Source organism: Rhinolophus sinicus, chromosome 6, assembly GCF_057876585.1.
Source record: "Rhinolophus sinicus isolate RSI-liver-muscle chromosome 6, RSI-T2T, whole genome shotgun sequence".
In the NCBI taxonomy this organism is placed as follows: domain Eukaryota; kingdom Metazoa; phylum Chordata; class Mammalia; order Chiroptera; family Rhinolophidae; genus Rhinolophus; species Rhinolophus sinicus.
In genome coordinates this window covers 50,205,060-50,227,740 of record NC_142506.1, presented here as the reverse complement: position 1 = coordinate 50,227,740, position 22,681 = coordinate 50,205,060, and the positions used below count along the sequence as shown (strand labels likewise).

Here is a 22,681-nt window from a genome sequence, read left to right as displayed (position 1 = left end):
CACAAAAAAAGATAAAATAAATATGTGAGCAAAACAGCAAGACCACAGTAAGATGAGTAAGGAAGAGAGTGATGACAATGACATATTCAATATAGTCCTGGGTGGCCCAGTGAAAAGAAAAATGTATAGTAGACTATTATGAACAAGGAATGGTATGGTTATCAAAACAAGACAGTGAAATCTGTGAAGCCATATTAGTAACCTCAAGAATGGCAAACATGATTTATTTAGCTGGATTTAGTTGGAAAAAAAGAGGGCAAACTAAAACAAACAACAAATTACTGTTTGGTATGAGTCATGTGTTAACCATCCTTTCTATAATTTTGCATGCAACATTGGTTGCAATACTTGAAATGCTAACTGTATCTCACATGGAACATAGAGAAGAGTACAGATGGTTGAACAATGTGAAACTTTTAAACACAGTTAAGAGAGCTGTGCTCATTCCTCTTAGAAACATTAGAAGCTTACATGGCTTGACTAAAAAAAAAGTTTATAAATACATGAACAAGATTTTTAAAGTGGACTTTTAATCCCATAGTGTTGCATGATTCCAAAGTAGGTAAAAGAATGAGCAAATGGAAGCGACTCAGTAACGTGAATGTTAGGATACGCGGTAAATACAGAATATAGGTAATAATATTTCCTGAAAAAGTGAAGAAAACATATGGAACATGTCACCAATAAGAAAACCAAGCAATGAGAATGAATAAGTTCAAGAAGCACCTAGAAATGTTCTGAAGAACAGAAGAATCTTTCTTAAAGGCAGAAACTCAGAGGGATAATAAAGACTTGATAAATTTGACAAGAGGACTTATTCCTAACCACTATTTCTGGTCCTTAAAGACATTTGTTGAATAACATAACGCCAAAGGGGATCACCTCACACAGTCCTTCACTCTACTAAGGTAGAGAATCTCTCAATAAACTACGTCTTTAGTTTGAAAAGCAAACTATCAAATCAGTTCAAAACCTACTTATTATTCCATGTCATCAGTGAAACCACTGCAAGCTGCTCAGACATCACTCTGGACTAAACAGTTCAAGGTCTCAGACTTCTGTGCTTTCACATCCCTATTCACAAGCTGTGTTTTTTCTCCTAGTTATAGATACTATTCTAACTTAGCCAATGGCATATTTTGCTTTTCTTATTTTTTAATGGATGCTGTGCATGCCTGATGGGTAATAATTTGCTTTTTTTAAACTGTATGTTTTACACTAATACCTGTTCCCTTCCTGTTTTGGGGTTTTGTTTTATTTTGGTTTGGTATCACCAAAACACTCAGAATAAACTGAAACCACCCTGCCATTTAATTATTTTTATATGCATTTTATTTTTTTTAAGATTTCATTGTGTTTTATTGCTGAATAAGTTATGTGCATTTTATGATGATTGGACTTTGAAATAAAACCAAGCTTTTTCCATACATGGTAGAAAAGGGTGGGTAGGGGATATTTCTAATCTTTTTAAAAGGAGAAATTTGTTTGGGTCTTATATTTGGCTGCTTTGTGTTGTTTTATTTTTTAAAAGACTTAATATGGAATGCAAAAAGACAGCCTCATGAGAGTTTTTATTGTTTTTGGAATGTGTCCTCTCTATCTACCTGCTTCCTGTGTAACAATATTCAAAAGGAAGCTGGCATTACTGTAATACAAAAGTTTTTACTTACAAAAAAATAGCCAAGTCTGTCTGGCATCACCAGGGGAGCATTGCAACCTAACTTTCAAACAAAAAATGTTACTTTGTCTTTCTTTCCTTGCCAGTTCAAAGGATGGAGACTAGCTCAAAGCCAATTTTTATGCAACTCAGTGCCAACCTAGGCCATTAAAGAAAGGCTGATAATTTAAAAAGCACACAGCTTCGAAAGGATCTCAACTCAAATTCTAGCTTCTAGCAGTGCTTGAAGAACATGCTAGTTTCATTTTTTTGGAACTAGAAAAAAGCAGGAGAAATTCCATCCTACTTATGAAAACTTTACTTATATCAGTAATTGATTAAAGTATACAAAACCTTAGTAAAAGGGACCACAAGTAAAAACACCACCAATATAACATAGAAAAGTACTTTAAAAAAAAGTTATTTTCTATTATACTCAGAGCTAAGAAACTATAAAAAATGACCTGTTCATGTTTTATGAAAATTTTTAATAATGTAAGAATCCATGTGGAGAAATATACAAAACTATACATAAAGACTGCCATATGGATCAATTAAAGAAAAGTCTTGCCTAACATTCATCTCAGAGCACAATGATTTTTATGGCTATATGGGAAAAAAATGAGGAAAAAAAATATGCCTGAATACTCTGGAAAGCCTGAGCTGACCTCAGCTCTTTCTCATTTTTGTTTCTGCTCTCATTTCAAGTTCATTTATACTACTCTCATTTTCTTTCCCAATTAAGTTTCAGGTCGCAAGGTTTATAATCACGTTTCTGAAAATGTCTTGTAAACTTTGATATTTTTAAGTCACTTTTCCTACTCTAGTTAGCATTTGTCAATTATGAAAAGAAAGGTATTTCATTAATTTTTAATCCTGACACAACCTCAAATAAAACAATTCAGTACAACCACTAAACATGTCTTTTTTTCTTTTTGATTGAGGCTAAACATATAAATAGTACAATGGTACTATAAAATTAGCAGCAAATCATATCCTGCTTCTTCTATGGAGACATCATTAATTATGTCAAAAAATCAAGTGTTTGGTGGTCATTCTCTACATGCATGTAAAGGGTGAGAGAGATCAATTCCCAAGAGAACATGAAATGATACATATGAGAGAGAAAGGGAAGAGAGAGTGAGGGAGCTGAAGGGTGCCAGTAGGGACCAATTTTAATTTGTGCACTTAAATTTAGGTTCAATAATTAATACAAATGTGCTTTGCCACACGTCTGTTCAACACATATGTTAAAAACACAGAGATCCTTAGATTTTGTTTTCAATCCTCTTTCATATCGGAGGACTTGAGAAAAAAAAAATTCCTTGAAGCTTTCACTGAAATAGGCAACAAACCAGTTCATAGTCAAAGTTAAACCAATAGCAGACATAAGCTTCATAAACACTGCAAATCTCTCTGGAGGATTCTGGTCACTCTTAGAGCACTCAAAATCCAGTGGGTTTTCTAAAGGGGTTTTAATTCTATTCCCAGGGCTCAGCTCCTAAAGAGAAAAATCACAGTCCATATATTTTTAGTCTCTTCATCAAAAGCAAAGAGAAAAGATATAAATTTCTCCTTCAGAGGTTAATGGACCCTTTCCTATAAAACTATATTGTTCTGTAAGTTAAAAATAGCTTCCACTTTTGACTATGTATTTTTAGGGTGGGAAACAGTTTATCTTAAAAGTTTTTAAGCTTGAAAAAATATTTATCCAGAAAATTATAGCCTGACATCATGATTATTCTATGGGTGACTAGAACTAGCAGAAAAAATATTGGCGTTATCTTAAGAAAAAATAGTTTTTACTGGTAAAGACACGAATAAGTAGATGAAGACTTCGAATTCCAAGGAAAACCCAAATGCCTGCACCATGTTTTCATTCCCACCAGCAGTGCCTACCTCCTATTTCTCCACACCCTCATCACACTTATCAGTATCTTTCTTTTTGATGATAGGTGAACATGTGAAACGATGTTACACTGTGGTTTTGATTTTCATTTCCCTAATGTGAGTGATGTTTCAGGTACTTGTTGGCCAGTGGTATATCTCCTTTGGAGAAATGTCTATTTATGTCCTTTGCCCATTTTCCAATCAGGCTGCTTTGTTGTCATTGAGTTTAAGAGTTCATTACATATTCAGAATATTAACCCCTAATCAGGTATATGATTTCTATATATCGTCTCCCATTGTGTGGGTCTTTTTTTCTTGGTAACATTGTTTGCAATGCAAATATTGTTTATCTTCATGACATCCAGCTTATTTGTTTTTCTTTTCTTTCATCATATGTGCTTTTGGAGTCATATCTAAGAAACCACTGCTTAACCCACGATTATGAAGGTTTACTCATGTTTTCTGAGGGATTTTATCATTTTAGCTCTTAGATTTAAGTCTATCATCCGTACCATGTTAACTTTTGTTCATGGTATGATGTAGAGGTACAATTTTTTTTTTTTTTTTTGCATTTGGATATCCAGTTGTCTCAGCATCATTTGTTGAAAAGACATTTCTTTTGCCCTTAAAACGTCTGGGCACCATTGTCAAAAATCAATACACCATAAATGTTTGGATTTATTTCAAACTATTCATTCTATTCCATTGACCAATATGTCTATCCATATGTCAGTACCACATTAGCTTATTACTGTATCTTTGTAATAACTTTGAAATCTGGATGTGTGAATCCTCCAACTTTATTCTTTCTCATGATTATTTTGATGATTCTGGGCCCGTTGTATTTTCATGTGAATTTTCAAGATCAGTTCTGGGGAAAAAATAAGCAGTTAGGATGTTGCTAGACATCACTATTGAATCTATATGACAATTTGGTCAGTATTGACACCTTAATATTAAGTCTTCTGATCTATGAGTGTGGCATGTTGTTCGCTTTATTTAGATCTTCCTTAACTTCCTTCAACTTCTTCTAGAGTTCAGTGGTAAGTCCTGCACTTCTTTTGTTACATTTCTACCCAAGTATTTTGCTTTTCTGATGCTACTGTAAAGTGAATTGTTTTCCTAGTTACATTTTCACAATGTTAATTCTAGTGTCTAGAATTTTACTACATATACAAGATCATGTCATCTGCAAAGAGAGTTTTACTTCCTCCCTTCTAATCTAGATGCCCTTTATTTATTCTTTCCTGCATAATTGCCCCGACTAGAACCTCCAGCACATTGTTAAACAGAAGTGGTGAGAAAAGGCATCCTTGTCTTTTTCCTGACCTTACGGGAAAAGCCTTTCGTTTTGGACGTGAGCTGTAGGTTTTTCACAGATGCTCTCTATCAGGTTGGGGAAGTTCCCTTCTAGTCCCAGCTTGTTGGGTGTTTATATCAGGAAAGGGTGTGGGATTTTGTCAAATGCTCCTTCTCCATCTATTGAGATATTCATATGGCTTTGTCCTTTATTTGTGTATTACATTATGGCTTTTCACATGTAAAACATTACATTCCTACTGTCCATGGTGTATAATCCTTTGTACATGCTGCTGGGTTCACTTTGATAGTATTTGGTGAGGATTTGTGTCTATATTCATAAAGCATATTACTCTGTAGCTTTCTTTTCTAGTGATGAATTTGTCAGGTTTTGACAGCAAGATAGCCTCATAGAATGAGATGGATATATTTTGAAAAGTCTGTGAATGATCAGTGGTAATTCTTCTCTGAATGTTTGGTAGAATTCTCCAGTGAAGCATCTGGGACTGTGCTTTTCATTGTGGGTAGTTTTTTTGTTTGTTTGTTTGGTTGGTTGGTTGGTTAGAATTCTTACTAATGAAGTCTCTTTACTTTTTATAAACCTATTTAGATTTTCTATCTCTTCTTTTTAAAATTTTATTTTTATATTAGTTTCAGGTATACAAAACCCTCATAAAGTGATAACCCTCCCACAGTCTACTACCCCTCTGACATGGTATATAGCTATTACAATACCATTGACTATACTTCCTATGTTGTACTTTACATCCTGCGAATATATATATATATATATATATATATATATATATATATATATATATAATTGTTATTTGTATATATATATATATACTGTTATGTATATATATATATGCAGTTATATATATACACTGTTTTATATATATATATAATTATAGTTGTCATTCAATATCGTTCTACATCAGCTTCATTCTATCTCTGTATCTGTTTTTTTCTTTTTTTTAATTTATTGGTGTGACAATTGTTAGTAAAATTACATAGATTTCAGATGTACATTTCTGTATTACATCATCTATAAATCCCATTGTGTATTCACCACCCAGAGTCAGTTCTCCTTCCATCACCAGATATTTGATCCCCCTTACCCTCATCTCCCACCTCCCTCCCCCCTTACCCTCTGGTAACCACTAAACTATTGTCTGTGTCTATGAGTTTTTGTTTCTCATTTGTTTGTCTTGATCTTTTACTGTTTTTGGTTTATATACCACATATCAGTGAAATAATATGGTTCTCTGCTTTTTCTGTCTGACTTATTTCGCTTAGCATTATACTCTCAAGATCCATCCATGTTGTCACAAATGTTCCTATATCATCTTTTCTTACCGCCGAATAGTATTCCATTGTGTATATATACCACAACTTCTTCATCCATTCATCTATCGAAGGACATTTTGGTTGTTTCCATGTCTTGGCCACCGTAAACAAAGCTTCAATGAACATTGGAGCACACGTGTCTTTATCTCTAAATGTTTTCAGATTTTTTGCGTAGATACCCAGGAGAGGGATTGCTGGGTCATATGGCAATTCTATTCGTAATTTTTTGAGGAACCTCCACACTGCCTTCCATAATGGCTGCACCAGTCTGCATTCCCACCAACAGTGTATGAAGGTTCCTTTTTCTCCACAGCCTCTCCAACATTTGTTACTATTTGTCTTGTTGATGATCGCCATTCTGACTGGGGTGAGGTGATATCTCATTGTGGTTTTGATTTGCATTTCTCTGATGATTAGTGATGTTGATCATTTTTTCATATGTCTATTTGCCATTTGTATGTCCTCTTTGGAGAAATGTCTCTTCAAGTCCTCTGCCCATTTTTCAATTGGGTTGTTTGTTTTTTTGCTGTTGAGTTGCATGAGTTCCTTGTGTATTCTGGATACTAGCCCCTTATCGGAGGCACTGTTTGCAAAAATCTTCTCCCATTCAGTTGGTTGCCTCTTTATTTTGCCGGTGGTTTCTTTTGCTGTGCAGAAGCTTTTAAGTTTCATATAGTCCCATTCGTTTATTTTAGCTTTTACTTCCCTTGCCTTTGGAGTCAAATTCATAAAATGCTCTTTGAACCCAAGGTCCATAAGTTTAATACCTATGTTTGTTTACTTCTATGCATTCTATCTCTTTTGAGTCAGTTTTTCTAAGCATCTGTCCATTTCATCTAAGTCATCCCATGTGTTTCCATACAGTTGTTCATAGTATTCCCTTTATCCTTTTTCATTTCTATAAGGTCAGTAATGATGTCCCTTCTTCCACTCCTGATTTTAGTAATTTAAATCTTCCTTTTGTTTTCATGGTCTGTCTAAAGGTTTGTCAGTTTGCTAATCTTTTCAGAGAACCAACGTTTGGTTTCATTGATTTTTCTCTTGCTTTTCTACACTCTATTTCATTTATGTCCACTCTAGAATTTACTACTTCCTTCTTTCTACTTGCGTTGGGTTTAGTTTGCTCTTCTTTTTTAGTTGTTATGGTGGGAGATTATTGATTTCTAATGTAAAAACATTTTTAATATAGGTATTGACAGCTATAAATTTCTGAGCACTGATTTAATTGTATACCATAAGGTGAAGAATGTTGATTTCATTTAATGCATTTCAAAGTATTTTGTAATTTTTCTTGAGATTTTTTACTGTGAGCTACTGTTATTTAGGAATGTGCTATTTAATGTATACATACCTGCAAAGTCCCCACATTTCTTTGTTATTGATTTTTAATTTAACTCCATTATGATCAGAAAACATACTAGGTTTTTCAAAAGATTTAAATTCATTAAGGTCTCCATCTCCTCAAATTTATTAAGGCTTGTTTTGTGCCCTAGCATATGGTCCATCCTAGAGAATATTCTATGCATGCTTGAGAACTATGCATATTCTGCTGCTGTTGGGTGCAGTGTTTCTTGGATGCCTATTGGATCGAGGTTGTTTACACTGTTGTTCAAGTCTTCTATTTCCTTGCTGATCTTCTGATTAACTGTTCTATCCATTTTTGAAAATTGGCATTGAAGTGTCCAAATATTATTGATTTCTCCCTTTAATTCTGTCAGTTTTTCCTTCATGAGCTTTGGGATACTTGTTAGGTGAATATATGTTTATAATTGTTATATCTACTTGCTAGATTGACTCTCTTATTATTATGGTATATTTCTCGTTAGTAATACTTTTTAAGTCTAGTTTGTCTGATGTCTATATAGCTCCTCCAGCTATTTTATGGTTGTTTAAGGTGTTCTATCTTTTTACTTTCAACCTATTTATATCTTTGAGTCTAAAGTACATCTCTTGTAAGACAATATATACTTAGATTATTTAATCCAATTTGACAATGTTTGCCTTTTGAATTAATTTACTGAAATTCATTTATTGAAAAAAATTTAATCCATTTATATTTAGTGTTGTTTTTGAGATGGTTGAATTTACATCTGCTATTTTTCATTTTGTTTTCAGTATATGTCATGTCTGTTTTGTTGCCCTATTCCTTCTTTATTGTCTCCTTTTGTACTGAATGGATGTTAAATGAATTAAGTGGATATTTAATTCCTTTTTATTTTATTTCATATTTGAGTTTTCTTTGTAGTTGTTCTATGGCTTACAACATACCTTAATTTGTCCAAATCTACTTTGGATTTATACTGACTTATTTCCAGAAATATAGAAACCTTAATCCTCTATAGATCCACTGATTTCCCACCTTTTTGTGCTATTACTGTTATACATACTATGTGCATGCCATTTATATATGGTACAAACTGTTATAATTATTAAATTATATAACCTTACATCTTTCAAAAAAGTTGACAGAGGAGAAAAATATATATTTATATAGTTTGTTATATTAACCTTCTTATTTACCCTTTCTTGTTCTCATTTCCTCCTACAGATCTGAAATACCATACTGTATAATTCCCTTACTCTAATACAGCTGTTTCTACCAGTCTCCTTTGTTCTGTCATTCTCAAATATATTGCATTGCTGTATATAATAGGCTGCATACTGTATACATTGTTTTACGTAATTGTTTTCAAAGTTGGTCAAAAGAATAAAGAAGGTATATTATCTTTTGTGTAGATAAAATTGTTTATCAGTACTCTTTTTTGTGTTTATGTGATTTCACATTACTGTCTAATATCATTTACTTTCAGCCTGAAGAGCTTCCTTTAGTATTTCTCGAAGCCATGTCTCTTAGCAACAAATTTTCTCTGTTTTTGTTTATCTGAGAATGTCTTTTATTTTCATTTATGAAAAGTTGTTTTGCTACATATGAGATGTTCGGTTGGTCGCTTTCGCTGTCAACATTTGAATATGCCTTCTAGTCTCTGTTAATTCTAAGTCTGCTATTAATGTTACTGTAGTTTCCTTAGATCTGATGAGTTGTTTTTCTTTTACTGCTTTCAAAGTTTTTCATCTTTATCGTTGGCTTTCAACATTTTGACTAAGATGTAACCAGGTGTGGATCTCTTCTGTTTATCTACTTGACATTCATTGAATTTAGATGAGCATATTAATGGTTTTCATCAAATCTGGGGAATTTTCAGCCATTATACCTTTAAATATATTTCTGTACCTTTTTGTCTCTCCTTATCTTCTGATACTCACATTGCATGCATATTGGTCACTTGATGGTATGTCATATATTTCTGAATTTCTGACTTTTTAAATTTTTTTCTCTCTATTATACAGTCTGTATTGATTCAATATCTTCAACTTTGCTGATTCTTTTTTCTGCCACCACAAATCAATTGTCAAAAAACAAACAAACAAACAAGAAAACACCTAGTGATTTCTTTTTCATTTTGGTTCTGTAATTTTCAACTCCAGAATTTTTAAATAATTTTTCTTTTTATTGATCGTCTCGATTTGATGACAGGTTGTCATCAGAACTTCCTTTGTTTCTTAGAAATAGTTTTCTTTAATTCTTTGGCGATATTTAGATATCTAAGTATATGTCAGTAAGTACATCTGAGACCCTTAGAATAATCTTTGTGTTTGCTTTCCTGTACATGAGTCACACATTTTTGTTTCTTTTATGTCTCTTATTTATGGTTGCTGAAAACTGGATATTTCAGAAAATATACTGTAGCAACTCTGGATACAATTTCCCCTTCCCGACCTCAGAGCTTGTTTTTTCTTGTTTGCTTATTTGTTTAGTGACAGCTAGACTAGTTCAGTGAAGTCAATTACTGCTGCAGTGTGCAATCTGATGTTCCTGCACACATTCTTTCACCACGCTTTTATCTCTTCGTTTCACTACTCAGGAGTCACCTCTGGGTGGACATGAGCCCTTTATTGGTCAAATACTTTGCTTCACTCCCTTAGCCACTAAAACTTTATCCTTAGTCATTTTGTGTGTGAGGTGGGGGGCATGCCTTTGAGGGAGTTTACAGAATTTTTTCCCACAGTCAAGAACTAGTAACATGGATTTTCTCTACTTGCTCCCAAGAGGGTGCAGCCTTGGCACGCACAGCTTCCACACTGCCAGGAATGACTGATATTATTTTTAAGCCTGGCTTAGGAGTTGCCCCTGGGTCAAAGTAGATTATTGTTTAGTCAATGTGTGGACAAAAGTATGTTTAAGACTCTCGTGCCTTAAACTTCCACTTATTTTTGATGAGTCTATATGAGGTTTGGGGAATGCTTTCATCATGCCCCATGTCTTGCTCTGCTTGCTCCTGAGTTGGTTCAATGTGCAATGTACACAGTCTTCCTGGCTTCCAGAGTTGACTGATCCCTGGAGGGCTCTTCTCAGATGTCTCTTTCCTTGGTTCTCTATGGAATAGAGATTATGCAACAGGCATTGGGGAAACTAAAAATGCCAGCAGTCTACCTCTTCTAAAATAAAACCATAGCCATAGACAGAGCTGCAGGGAGACAGCTCCCTGACTTCTTGGCCGCACATGCATGGGGCAAAGCTACCGTAACACAGAGTTGGGGTGTTGGTAATGGAGCGGGACCTGGCTCAAAGGCCACACTGTTCTTTGAGAGTTTTAGTAGTTTTTCCTGAGTAAGTGTTTCTCCATTTCCTGTATGCCTTTAGGAAAATTTCCAGAGACTTTAGATAAAGTAATTTTTATAACTTTCACCAGTTAAATTGTAGTTTTGCTGGGAAGCCAAGCTGCCTCCACCTCCAATCTAGAAGGCCCACCTCCAATCAACTTTTCAACTAATACTTCAGAGAGAATTTCAAGTTACAAATTTAGTAATTTTAAAAATTCACATTTTAACATTTAACAAAAAAATCAGCAGAAATATGAGAAAACTTCCATTATGAACATGGCTTTGAAAAAGAAACAAATTTATACTTCAGTTTAAATTTAAAACATTTTAAATTAAACAGAAAACTAGGGACATAAATAAGAACATCAATTTTTCTTCTAAAGGTTAAATATGTGTCCTCAAATAATTGGAACCATTTTTTTTCAATTTAGGTCACAGTGAGGTACAATGTGACCAATCAGACTAGTGTCACCAGCATCATTTCGCATAAGTGAAAAGTAGGAGCTACCATAATTATATCCATATAAGTCCAATAAGGAATAAAATTCGCCTTTGCTTGGGGAAGAGTCAAAAATCCTGTTGCTGTCCATGGTAAAGAAACGAACATGTCACTATATAGTCCCAGGTTATAAAAATCAACCTCAAGTCTCATTTATCTAAATTCAATTATTGCCCTTATGTCTGGTACGACAAAACTGAAAACTTTTGCTAGGAGAATGAGAAGGGGAAATATTCAGCTCAGGGAAATGAATATCGACAGTCTACAGTCAGATTCCTGAAACTCTCAGATAGGAGCTGCCTGCATGCTGGAGAAGCCTGCTCCAATACTGACTGATTAACTACTCGTATGGTTTTAAATAAGATACAAGCGGATCTTGGCTCATGGTGTTATTTGCAAAATTCCTCACTTAATCCTCTCTATATATCTGAACAAAATAAATCCTTCAAGGCCAAGTCTAAGTCTCGTCTCCTCCACACAGCCTCACCGAAGTCCAGCCAACATGCTCTATTCAACTCGTGATGACCCACAGCACTGACTGTGACAGAATCCATTAACACTGCCTCTCGTAGGGTGTTCTGTAATAAATTAGCCCTTTAGAGAACCTCTGTGCTCAACCTGGTACAGCTGCTTCTTCTTCCTCTTCCTCTTCCTCTTTGCCCTCCTCCTGCTCTTCCTTCTTCTTCCTTTTCCCCTGCTGTACTCTCTGCTGAAATGGATAAACCCTGCTCCCATCAGATCCAGAGAGGAGTGTAACCCTGAAAGTAATTGGTGCTCCCTCCCTTCTCCTTAGTTTCCCAGGGTTCTCTGGAGCAGCTAGTCCACTCCATATTCGCAGTATTGAGGAAACATTCTCCCACCCTCTGATCCAAATAGAGTTTAGATTCTATAAATGACCAAAAACCATTCCTTATTTTTGCAAGGATGAGTTTTAATTTTCATAGATAATCACAATAAGGTAATAAATCTTAAGTGAACTTCCCAAACAACCCTTTCTTCAAATGCCTATGGATCTTGATAAACAGAACATCAGAAACATTAAAAATCAATCCCCCTTTCTTATATATGCAGCCCAACATAATCTTAATATCACCACATAAATATGAAGTTCAAAAGAATTAACCTTCAACATTATGACTAATTTTTGTGCAATTGCAATGTGCCATTAATCAAATATAATTTTCTTAATATAATCTAGCAAGGTCAAGGATCATTAACCTAATTATATGTCCTTTTTATTAAACAATTAGGGTTGGGTTTTTTTAGCCATTTACTTAGAAGTATAAAAACAATTTTTTGGCTGAAAGAAAATTTAAACATAGAGGCTATTATTGTTTCATTATTTGAATTGATTGGGTATGTTCTACAAATAGTTATAGGAAAAGCATCTTCAAAAAATAATAAATCTTTTAATATCTAAAATAAATCCAGATTCTACAAAACCTGTGTTTGTCTAATTATAGCTTTGTATTCTGATGTGGTTTTCTATGTAAATACATTTTTAAGGCTTGCAATAGGAATATACAAGTATTCTATTAAAAACAGATGTTATATTAAAAGTTACAAAGTACCAAATGTTTATTATGTATGCACAAAACAAATCTAAATTGTCTTATTATAAGATATTTGGTGTTTCAGACATTACTTAGTCTTCAGTCTAAAAGACAAATATAACTGTCCAAATCAACAAAAACTCACCCTTGCCAGGTACAGCAGGTAAAAGTAATACCAGTACAAAAAAACTAGACTTCTACTACTTATAATTCAGGATATATCCCCAGCAACACTGATATATCTATTGATTATGATGAAACATTTTTAATTATAAAATAAATATTTGCCATAAGTAAAGGTAGAGTAGATTCACAAGTAAAATACCCTTTTCCTTTCAGACCAATCAGTATTACAGCAGCAAACAATATTTGATGCATAGCACATACATTTTCCCAATGCCCCCACACAGTAGGAAGAATCCTTTTAATGGCAATTACTATTTTATGCATAAATACTTAGAGGCATCACATTATACACTCCCCTATAGGAACATTTGAATAATGAATGCTTCTTTTCCCATTATTAGGAATTTTCACATAACAGACAAAAAGAGCCTTTTTAGAGGTTAAGTTAAGCAAGCACAATAGAAAAATTTAACAGGATTCCAATGTCTTAACTCCGTAACAATTACATCTGTACGAAATGGGAATTCTAAGAATTCCTTTTATAACCTCACCATATAATAAGTAGCAGATTTAAATATCTATTTTTCTAATCATACTTTCAGGGGCTGAAGCCCAATAAATATTTAACTAACATGAATCATTTTTCTCCCCCATTCTGTGGGTAAAGCATTTATTATGATAAACAGAGGAGAAACAACTCATGAAGAGATTCATTTATGTTGCACTAATTAGTTATACAAATGCCGGTTGTGTATTTAAAAAGCAACATACTTTCTTCTTATTCTACCTTGTTAACTTCTGTGTGCAAATTTACACTGTGGATAACAGGTTTCTATACAGACCTTTTAAGCATGACTAGACAGTATGTACTTAAGGCATATTTCAAAAGACGGTTTCTTTTTCTCTCAGGGCTGAATCAAAAGTATCATTACTTGATATTTGGTGAGGTTTAACCACAGTGGCTGTATGCCTCCAACCACTATTTATAAGTCATGCAAGCAAATGGCCCTCATTTTTATTGCTCACAGAAGCTCATGTGTCTAAAGCACACGTCACTCAGATAAGGTTTTATTTAACTGGGAAAATGTCATGTTTGGTGGCATCATAGTTTATGTACTTGTCAAAATCTATAAGAATATGGAAAAAAAAACCTTAAAAGTATCTCCACATACAATTTCATACGTATAACTATAGTTATTTAAATATTGAGCATATATGTAAATCAATACAAATTCAAATTCTTTTTAAGAAGGATTGATTTTCTGGACAGCTGGAACAACTGGGAGCGACCATACACATGCACAACAGGCTACCCGGCCCCGCACCAGCCCCTTCTAGCAAGGCGGCACCACAGGTACCAGTCATGCCCCTCCTCGCTCCAAACAGCCTGCCAAAGCTCCAAGCTCAGTCTACACAGGGCACTTTTTCAAGATCAAGAGAGATAGCTATTTCATTTAGTTCATAGCAGCAAACATAAAAAGCCAAATAAAATGAGGAGACAAAATATGCCTCAAATGAAAAAAAAGAAGACTATGCTCCAAATGAGAACAACGAAAAAAAAAAAAGCAAAACAGAAAAACAACTCTAATGAAATGGAGATAAGTAATTTGCCTGATAAAGAATTCAAAGACAAAATCATAAGGATGCTGAAAAACCATCAGCGTAGAAGAGAGGAACACAAAGAGCACTTCAAAACAAAGTTAGAAAATATAATCATAAACATAAAACCAATCAGAAATAAATACAATAACTGAAATGAAAAATACACTAGAAAGAATCAACACCAGACTGGTTAATACAGAACAGATTAGTAACCATGAAAAAAAAAAAAAAATACTGGCAATCATAAATCAGAAGAGCAAAACGAAAAAAAATAATTTAAAAGGTTAGTATAAGGGACCTATGGGACAGCAACAAGAGGAATAATATTCTCATTATTGGGATCCCAGAAGGAGAAGAGAGAGACAAAAAAAGCAGAAAGTATATTTGAAGAAATAATACCTGAAAACATCCAGGGGAAGGAAACACACATTGAGATATGAAAGCACAGAGAGTTCTAAACACGATGAATCCAAAGAGGCCCCCACCGAGACACATTTAAACTAAAATGGCAAAAGTTAAGGATAAAGAGACAATCTTGATGACAGCAAGAGGGAAACAACAAACCACATACAAGGAAACACAAGTAGGCAAACAGCTGATTTCTCAGCGGCAACTTCACAGACCAGAAGGGAGTGGCAGGAAATATTTAAAATACTGAAGAAAGGAACCTACAACCTAGAACAGTACATCCAACAAAGTCGTCATTCAGAATTGAAGGATAGATAGTTTCCCAGACAAGCAAAAACTGAAGGAGTTCATCACCACTAAATCAGCTTTACAAGAAATGTTAAAGGGCCTTTCCTATACAGAAACAAAAAGGCCATAACCAGAAATAATAATATCCAGGAGAGACAAAAATCTCACAGTTAAAGGCAAATACAAAATTAACACAGTGAATCAGCCACTTAAAAACCTAATATAAAGGTTAAAAAACAAAAGAAGAAAAATAACTACAGCTACAATAGCAGAAGATACACAAAACAAAACAAAACAAAAACATAAAATATAGCATCAAACACAGTGTAGAGGAGAAAGTGAAAATGTAGTATTTTTACAATGTGTTTGAATTTAAACACTACCAGCTTAAATTAGGCTACTATATAAATAGATGGATATATATGAACCCTCATGGTAACCACAAATCATAAAAACATAAAAAACACACCAAAATAAACAGAATGGGAGCCAAACAAAATGCTAAATTAAACCAGCAAACCAAAAGGAAATAAATTAAGAGAAGAAGAAAAGAGGACAGAACTAATGAAACAACCCCAAAACAATTAATATAATGATATACACCTATCAATAATTACTTTAGGATAACCAGTCAAGATAGCAGAGTAGGTAAATGCTGTGTTTGCCTCCTCTGACAACCACATCAAAATTACAATTGATCTACAGAACAACCATCATTGAAAATTGCCTGAAGTCTAGCTGAACAGAAAAAAATAAAATACAAAGTAAAAGGATGGATATAATAACAGAACAGAAATAAACAAAATAAAGAGTAAGACAAACAAGAAAAATCAATAAGAGCTGGTGGATTTTTCTAAGACCAAAAATAAATAATCCTAAAATTTTTATTGAATCACAAAAGACACTTAGTAGCCAAAGCCATCTTATGATACAAAGTTGGAGGTATCACATTCCTGGATTTCAAACTATAGCATAATACTATAATAATCAAAACAGTATGATATGGCACAAAAGCATACAAATAGAACAACAGAACACAATAGAGAGCCCAAAATAAACCCTTACATATATGGTCAATCTACAACAAAGCAGGCAATTATGTACAATGGAGAAATTACATTCTCTTCAGCAAGTGTTGTTGGGAACAAAGGACAGATACATGCCAAACACTGAAACTGGACCACTCTTACACCATATACCATGTTTCCCTGAAAATAAGTCCTAGCTGGACAATCAGCTCTAATGTGTCTTTTAGAGCAAAAATTAATATAAGACCTGGTCTTAGTTTACTATAACATAAATCTGGGTCTATAATAATATAATATAATATAATATAATATAATATAATATAATATAATATAATATAATATAATACCAAGTCTTATATTAATTTTTGCTCCAAAAGACAATTATAGCTGATTGTCCAGCTAGGTCTTATTTTTGGGGAAACACTGTATAAAAAAACCTCAAAATTGATTCAAGACCTGAAACCATACAACTCCCAAAAGAAAACAGAATAAACTTTTGCCATCAGTCTTAGTAATATCTTTTTGGATATGCATCCTCGAGCAAGGGAAACAAAAGCAAAAATAAATTCATGGGACTACACAAACTAAAATGCTTCTGCACAACAAAGGAAACCATCAACAAAACAAAACCACAACCTACTGAATGGGACAATATATTTGCAGATGATATATTCGATAAGGAGTTAATATAAAAAACATAGAAGGAATTCATACAACTCAATAACAAAAAAAAAATAAAAAATCCATTCAAATGAGCAGAAAATACAAAAAAAGATTTATCTAAAGACATATAGACACCTAACAGACATATGAAAAGATGCTAAATGTCACTAATCATCATGAAATGCAAATCAAAACCACAATTATATTCAACCTCACTCACACCTGTTAAAATAGCTATCATCAAAAAGTCAGCAAATAACAAGTGTTGGCAAGGATGTGGAGAAAAGGGAACACTCCTGCACTGTTGGTAGGCGTGTAAATTGGTGCAGCCACTGTGAAAAACACTACGGAGATTCCTCAAAACTAAAACTAGAACTGCCATGTGACCCAGCAATTTCACTTCTCAGTATTTATCCAAAGAAAACAAAACCTCTAATTCAAAAAGATATATGCACCCATATGCTCATTGTGGCATTATTTACAATACCCAAGATATGGAAGCAACCTTGGTGTCTATCCATAGATGAATGGATAAAGAAGATGTGGTATATATGTATATAATGGAACATTATTCATCAATAAAGTGAAACTTGCCATGGACTTAGAGGGTATTACGCTAAATGAGATAAGTCAGACAGAGAAAGAAAACTACCACATGACTTCACTTCTATGTGGAATCTAAAGAACAGAACAAATGAACAAAAAATAAATAGACTCACAGAAACAGAGACCAAATTGATGGCCCCAGAGTGAAGGGGGGGGGGGGATGGCTGAAAAAGGTGAAGAGGTGTATAGACAATAAGTGTGTGATAACTTTGCATGGTGACAGGTGATTACTAGATTTCATGTGGTTGGTCACATAAGGTATATAAATGTCAAATCACCACACAGGACATCTGAAAATACTATATATTTCATGACAACTATACTTAAAATGAATAAAGTAAAATAAATACATACTAAAAATTAAAAAGTACAAAAATATGTCTATTCTAGTCTCCATATAAATAAAATACTATACTGACACTCCTATAAAATATTTCACATCCATACCTATGACTTAATCATTAAATGCACAGACTCTGGAGCCAAATGGCTGGAGTTTCAACCCCAGCTCTGCCCCTTACTGGTCTGTGAACATTATTTAATCCCTCTACACCTCAGTTTTCTGTACCACACACTAGGGATCATGGTGTGTACCTCATAGGATTATGCGGATTAAATCAGTTAATGTACGTAGAGCACTTTTTTAGAATGAGTGGCACATGATAAAGCACAATATGCCTTGTGGTTTCCGTAGTTACTATTGTCGTCATCATAATTACCACTATTATTAATAGTATTGCTGCTGCTGTTGCTGCTGCTGGGGTTAACCTTAGTCTTATTTGAACACAAAAGATCCTGAGTGACAGGCGCTTTTTATTAATCAGTGTTAATAATTGCTGAATTACCCTGGCAATACAGAAGAGATTGGACTAAATGTTTACTATCTCTAGAGCATGCCTGAAAAATGGGCAAGTTTGTATGTATGTCAATATTTGAACGTGGACCTCATAGGAGACGGGTTTTTCTCTTTTCCTCTTGCTTCTGTAAGAGATGGTGTTGTCCTTGGGTTAAGTTAGCGGGTTAACATTTAATTCTGATAGATGTGTCACACTCATTTGGTTAAGCAGAACTATGTCAAATTATACTCTGATAAACTCCCATAAACCTTCTCAGCTAATTTTAACTCAAAGTAAGAAAAGGATAAACTGAGGAGTCATCACGGAACTTACATATATATTCTATGGGGAAAAAACAAAACGCTTTGCGATAGGTTCCTTGGAGGAAAAAATATTTAGAAATACAAGGTATTTTTCAACAGTACTAGTCTAGGTGTCCACAGCATATTCCTCTTTCTCTTTATGCCAAACAGCAATGTGCGCAGCTAGGAATCTTCTATTACCACAGTGAAAAATGTCTTTTCCGAAAGAGTAAAAACAGCACAGGCACCTCATTAAATACCAGTGCATTTGACCACAGTATTACTTTCAAGAAGAAGACAGATCACAGAAAAATTATTTGGCTATTTTTAGATATTTAAAGAAAAACAGAACTTCTAGCTTCCATTGTATATAAGAATTGCTTAAAATACCACCATAAACATATGCCACAGCATTGAAGGCTATTAATTTCACTAGAAATGAATCATGAGGTACCAAAATGTCTGCACATACAATCAGTATGCATTTCCCATAAAAAGGGGAATGATTTGCATGTGTCCTGAAAATACATTTTCCTTAAACAAAATTTTAAATATCTCAAAGTAGATGGAATGAATAGATTTTTCTTCCAAATACAACGAAGTTAAATAAAACTAGATTTCTTCAGCCATCTATCACTTTGCAGCAGATTTTGCTCTCTTCAACATACAGGAAAAAATAGCCCTCCAAAAACAGACCTGAGATGCAGAGCTCAGTAGCAACACCCAAGCCAAGAAGATGCTGAACAAGCTTATGAGGAGTCATGGTGGAGACTGTTCCGTGAACCCTCTTTGAAGCTGAAGGTAATCAGCAGCATCACTACCAAAAATTGCAAATTCAGACACTGGCAAAGTTTCTGATCCACAGTTTATGAAATGTCTTCATGACAGAGAGGATTGTGTGTAGCTGGTATTTAATACTGCACTGTTCACACGCAAAGAGGCCATCTCATGCCAACTAGTTGAATTTGAAATTTTGATGAGTTAGACATAAATCTTATTTCAGGAAGCTAAAAACGTAATACTATGTCAAATAAATCATGCAATCCTAGAGTCTCAAGCAACATACGAGGCATCTTCATTATCTGTGTTCACTTCACAGAAGAAAGTGGTGATGGGAGGTGCCAAGGGCATGGTTTGCTTTTCTGAATATTTTGTCCCTGCACAAGAGACATCCTGTGCCACATGTGTCCATGCATCAAGTGACAATCCTGGTTGCCTCACTCTCCTCAATGTCTGTACTCTCCACCCAATATTCTTTCCCCAGACAGCTTTTCCATCTCGGATACAATCCATGAGAAAAGATATAATGAATCAGCCTAAGGGTGCTATGTGCAAATATACCATGGAAAAGAGTTTTTAAATATTTACCTCTGCAGGTAAATAGAAAATGTGTTTTTTTCTATTTACCTTCATTCCCATTGATACTGCCACCTTGGCCAAACTGATTATTAGGAGATGAATCATTTCTGTTTTTTAATTATGACTAGGCATAGTCACTGATATGTATAAAGTCCTCCTCCCTCAGTCAGCTGGTATATTTGTTCAACAAATATTTATTGCGTGCTTACAATGTGCCAGGTGCTATCTAACTACCATTGTCACTGACCTAAGGTCACCAGCAATTAGCTGTAATGCAATAAATGGTTCAGAAGAAGTCCACTGCATCATGTTTGGATTTGTAACACTATCAGATTAATAGAAATGCCTGGGGTGAGCGAGCCCACCCACTTAGCTACAGGTTCCAGGGGTCTAGCTGTCCCATTCAGATCCATCCCTTCCTGGCTGGATTTGACAGTGTCCATCTGGTGAGCTTTGTCTGCTCTGAAATAATTATCAATGGGAACAACTCTGGGTCGTACAACTCTAGCTACAAGATCCAAGTCAGAGGCAAAAATTTAATGAATCACCCTATCAGGTACCACTCATTAGAGAGACTGGTCCAGGAAAACAGCGCCTCTTGTCTTTCTCTTTCCCTGACCCTAAAAGACTGAGTTGCTTGCCATTCTCTGGCTCCAGGTACTTTTCCGCCGACCCTGCAAAAGTTAAGAAATGTAGCCACTCGCCAGTTCAGGTAAAAGGATGGGCACCAATAGTAACATCTTCTCTCTGGGGCTCATTATTGTAGGGTTTTATTAGACTTCCCTGAATGACACTCGAGAAATTTACCACAGCATCTGTTCATGATCAAGTGGATGAGCTGAAAAATGCTGCTTGGGAATGTTTTTCTCCAAAGGTACTGTTCTTTCTTTTTTATGACTCAGGTGTCACAGGATCAAAAATCCAACACAATGGAGAGGCTGGAACTGGACCCAGGATCTTTCATATGTCAAGTACAGTGTGATTGTCTCGCTGAGTTCTACGGAGTGTCTGCTTCGGTTATAATACCATGGAACACCAAGCATATTATCAGTTACTAATTACTGGACTTCCTGGTTTTCTTTGCCAAGTTTTCTTTCTTCCATCCATGACAGTGCTTCTTAGACAGATTTCCATCAAGTGACAGTGTATTTCTAGACAACTAATTCTGGAAACAAGTAATTGCTGACATTGTGGAAACATGGCTCATAAGGCTACAAATAAAATAGTCAGGACGTTATTACTTGGTAATGATTATTTGTTGTTCCATTTGGGACAGTCTCACTTAACCACGGGTTCTCAAATTGTAACCTCCAATGCTGCTTAAGGACTGTGGAAGTTACACAGACCAGAAAACGATTTCAAAGTTTTTTGTTTGTTTTTTCTCATGAAAATTCACATTTATGCCATAAACACTGTCCAACTTTAGAAAACACATTAAGTACTCACTTGTTTAGCTTTGGTCTTTGTGATGGTGTCAGAAATAGGTTTCTTCCTCTCCTTCACAGCAGTTTTAGAAAATAGTTCCTCAAATTCATGACAATCTATGGAGGGCTCTTCAATTTTTTCCCAAATAAGTGAAGCACTGGAGTCTCTAAAGTTAAGCGAAACACCAATTGAACGAGCCATAAAGCCAAACTACACATACCATGGCTAGCATAAACATAAAGGAAGAAGGGAAGAAAAGAAAAGCAGAAGAGAAAGCAAGGATGAGAAGTCAGGAAGGAAGGAAGCATTCATTGCCAGAAAGAATAAAAGAGGCGACAGGGGGGAAGGAAGGGAAAAGGGGAAAGAAAACTTTTACATGACGACCACCATTTGTTTTATCTACTTGATGAGAAAGTTAAGATAGCATCAATATACCATGAAACGTTTGCCTAAAAATAGTCATTTCCAGGAATTCTCAGTTATCGAGTCAGTGTATAAAAACCCTCTCAGAATGGGCAATAAAGGCAGGAAATGTTTGATAGCTCGCAATCTCAACTTGACTCATCAAGTTTGTAGATTATTCATGGGTTAAAAAAGAAATCACTTTATGATCCAAAGCAGCGTCCTCCATCTCCCTACCTCTTTTCATCACTCTCGCATTGTTATCTGAGTTCTCAATAACTATAGTAATCATGTAATACCACCTAAAAAAGGGTAGATCCATTTGAAAACGGAAAAACAACAACAAAACAAATAAAAAACTTCATATACTATATCTGGTTAAAATTAGTATGGGGCATGGTTTAAAATGAGGCATTAGCATATATAAGTGACATGGCAACTATAGAGAGAAAGAGCTACAAAGCTAAAAGTTGTCAAAATATATAATTTCCCCCTAATGTGATTCAGTGAAGAGAAAAAAGAATAATATAAAAAATAAGAATGAGCCTGGTAAATATCCGTTTTCTAAGTACATGCCACATCACACAAATGAAATTCAAGGAATCATGAAAAGTTAGAACAAGGAAGGCCAGTGAAGTTTAAAGTGCATGGTTTTTCTCCCATCGGCACGTTCCGCAGCCAAGCATTATAGCACTGTCCCAGAAATCAGGGAACACAGGCTACATA

General features: G+C 34.7%; 1 protein-coding gene across 2 annotated transcripts in view; it reads right to left on the bottom strand.

Moving 5' to 3' along the window:
• FMN2 (formin 2) overlaps nt 1-22,681 on the bottom strand; it is a 317,737-nt gene that overhangs the window by 185,599 nt on the left and 109,457 nt on the right. For both annotated transcript variants that reach the window (XM_019746843.3, XM_074316783.2), the window contains one exon: nt 21,575-21,719. In XM_019746843.3, the coding sequence (XP_019602402.3) occupies nt 21,575-21,719 (145 nt within the window). The remainder of the gene's footprint in view (nt 1-21,574; nt 21,720-22,681) is intronic.